Source organism: Oryzias melastigma, linkage group LG11 (assembly GCF_002922805.2).
Source record: "Oryzias melastigma strain HK-1 linkage group LG11, ASM292280v2, whole genome shotgun sequence".
Taxonomy (NCBI): domain Eukaryota; kingdom Metazoa; phylum Chordata; class Actinopteri; order Beloniformes; family Adrianichthyidae; genus Oryzias; species Oryzias melastigma.
In genome coordinates, this window is record NC_050522.1 from 21822331 (window position 1) to 21824953 (window position 2623).

General features: G+C 30.0%; 1 protein-coding gene and 1 long non-coding RNA gene across 2 annotated transcripts in view; one reads left to right on the top strand and one right to left on the bottom strand.

Annotated features, from left to right (window-relative positions):
• LOC112162506 (C-type lectin domain family 4 member G) overlaps positions 1-2623 on the top strand; it is an 8260-nt gene that overhangs the window by 2519 nt on the left and 3118 nt on the right. Inside the window, exons 4-6 of the mRNA XM_024298281.2 lie at positions 963-1031; positions 1809-1871; positions 2180-2242. Of these exons, the coding sequence (XP_024154049.1) occupies positions 963-1031; positions 1809-1871; positions 2180-2242 (195 nt within the window). The remainder of the gene's footprint in view (positions 1-962; positions 1032-1808; positions 1872-2179; positions 2243-2623) is intronic.
• The window catches only part of LOC112162514, a 58838-nt gene that overhangs the window by 2248 nt on the left and 53967 nt on the right, over positions 1-2623 (bottom strand). The window lies entirely within an intron of this gene.

A 2623-nucleotide genomic window follows, 5' to 3' on the forward strand; every position in this document is an offset into this window, starting at 1 on the left:
ATGAAATAGAGCAGTTGAAGTACAAGAATGAAAGTGAGAATAGGTTCAAAATGAACAAAAGTAACAATGTTTACCGGAAAATCTGGTAACACTTTAGATGAGGTTCTGCAAAAGACTCAGTATAATGTTGATGAAGTTAGTTAATACTTTTTTTAATGTTATAGGCAGTTTATTTTTATGGCTTTTGTAGAAAATGATCTCACTTAAGATGTGAATGCATCTTACTAGTTAATAAACCTAATTTTTGCTTATTATGTAAATGTCTTATAAACATCCTATAAATACATTCATTGTTTTTGTTAATGTGTTAATAAAGCTTTTTTAGGAAACATAATAAAGTGCTCCTGAAAATGTTTTTGTATTTTGAAAATTGTTTAATTGTTTTTTTTCTTTTTTGTATTTCTGTTAAAAGCATTTACATTAACAACCTTTTAAAAAATGTTTCTCAAAGCTTTTTGCTCACAGGTGACTGAAGTTTTTGTCTGTTATAAACTGACCTTCACATTGTTGTTTTTGACACTGTTTGCATAAGAAAATAGAATTAAACAACTGAAGAAAACAGACAATATTGATGCTCTTTTTTAAAAAAAATATGGGTTTACACTGCTCTCTGTGATGCACAAGAACAATGTAAGACGGTTTTCATGTAACAAAATAAAAAAAGAAAAATTCAGAGTTTAGAATTTTTAAGTTGTTTCTTTTATCTGATTTTAACGGAAGATGTGAGACGCTGTAAGGATTTTACTATTACTCATAGCATCAAATATTTGATGGTATTTTAATAGATATTTAAGTAACTATGTACTGTGTTTTGGTTTTTCAATTCCGTTTTTTCCAAGTCAGTTTTATGTAAGACATTAAAAAAAAAAAAAAAGTTATTCTATTCTTACCATGACCGCAATGTCTAAGAATAATCATGGAATAACTTCTTTCAGATTCATATCAGTGTTGTTGTTTTACAGATCATCTTATGTCTTTGGAAAACAACGACATGAATAACACTTCAAATCAGTTGCAGACTGAAATCTCAGGTAAGATTGATTCGAAATTGAGTTTGAGTTTATTTGTTTGTTCCTCCTTTTAATTAAAAATACAAACAGCACAGATAAAATAAAGCAGCTAAAGGACAAGAAGGAATTAAAGCTATGATGTTTACAGTGAAATAGCTTTTATAAATTTCAATTGTGCTTTACTCACTTTTTTTTTAATGGTGTACAGTAACATACTTTGTATAATGCATTTCTGGTCACAGCTGACTCAGAAGATTCAGTCTTTTGTTATAAACTAACCTTCACATTGTAGTTTTTAACACAGCATTATAAGAATTAAAGGAAAGTGAAATAATGCTCATAATCTGGTTCATAACACAACCTATCCTGGGGTGGAATTAAAGCATTTACTTAAAGGGGCCATACCATGATTTTCTTAAGTCTTTCAGACACGTCCCGGTAGCCAATGAGCTCAAAGCCCCGCCCCCTTGTAAAATTAGGATCAGCTTGACAGCGAAAACTTGAAAACTCTGAACTGAAACTGAAAACAAAGAACTGAAAAATGAAAAAAAAAAGGAAAAGTCAAAAGTACTAGTAAACATTATTTTTTAATCGGTAATTGTTTTAGTTTTTGTTTTCAATATTATTTTTTCAAATTTTCAATAATTTCTCAAAGTTTACATTTTTTTCTAGTTTAAAACTGCGTTTTACATTTTCTTTTTTTTTTTTTCATTCATTTTGAGCCAATCCTGATTTACCACATAAAACCAACTGTATTTTGTACTGTTTAAATAACTAAAAGTTGATATTGTTTTCAAGTCATGCTGGCCAACAACCGTCGTCTGCAGAATGAAACAAAGCAGCTGAAAGATAAAAATGAAGGTGAGAAAAGATCGAGTCACAGAAACACAACTATACAGCAATTTTTTTGTTTGCTTGTTTTTGTATTCAGAATGTAAATATGAAATAAATATTTATAGATTAAGCATAAATATAAAATAACTGGGACAGCTGGACTTGAAGACAGATCTGTTTGGTTCAATGAAGGTTTAGTTTTGGTTTTTAAAATGTATCCTAAGACTATGAAACTCTTTGATTCAAAAGATTCACAATTGTCTTCCCTTCTGCCTCTGTGATGAAAAGCAAAAATACTTGGTACTGTTTTAATGACATCCTCCAATGTTTTTAAGTGATGAGAATCAACAACAGACGTCTGCAGGACGACGTTAAGAACCTGAAGTTAAGGATTGAAGGTGAGAAAAGATCAGAAAATATTAGAGTTTTGCAATAATAAAGTCACTCTGTTTAGTTCTTATCTATAATTAGGCTTAATTGTTTATCTCCTTGTTTGTGAAAATTTAGGTGAAGAACATAAACAAAGTATGAATATAAAACACTGCGGTGCCTTTGGACCAAAAAACTGGTCCAAAAATGAATGTTTGATCCCAGCCTCAACGGTTGGTTTATCAGTTCAGATCAATGACTGTATATGAGAACTGGACTGACTTACGTTCCAAACAGGAAATACTGCCGACTCCAAGACGCCAAAATTCTATACAAATAAACGAATTTGTCAAAATAAATATTTTTAATCTGCTCCCTTTGCTAACATTCTTTTGACAATCTTTTTTTTT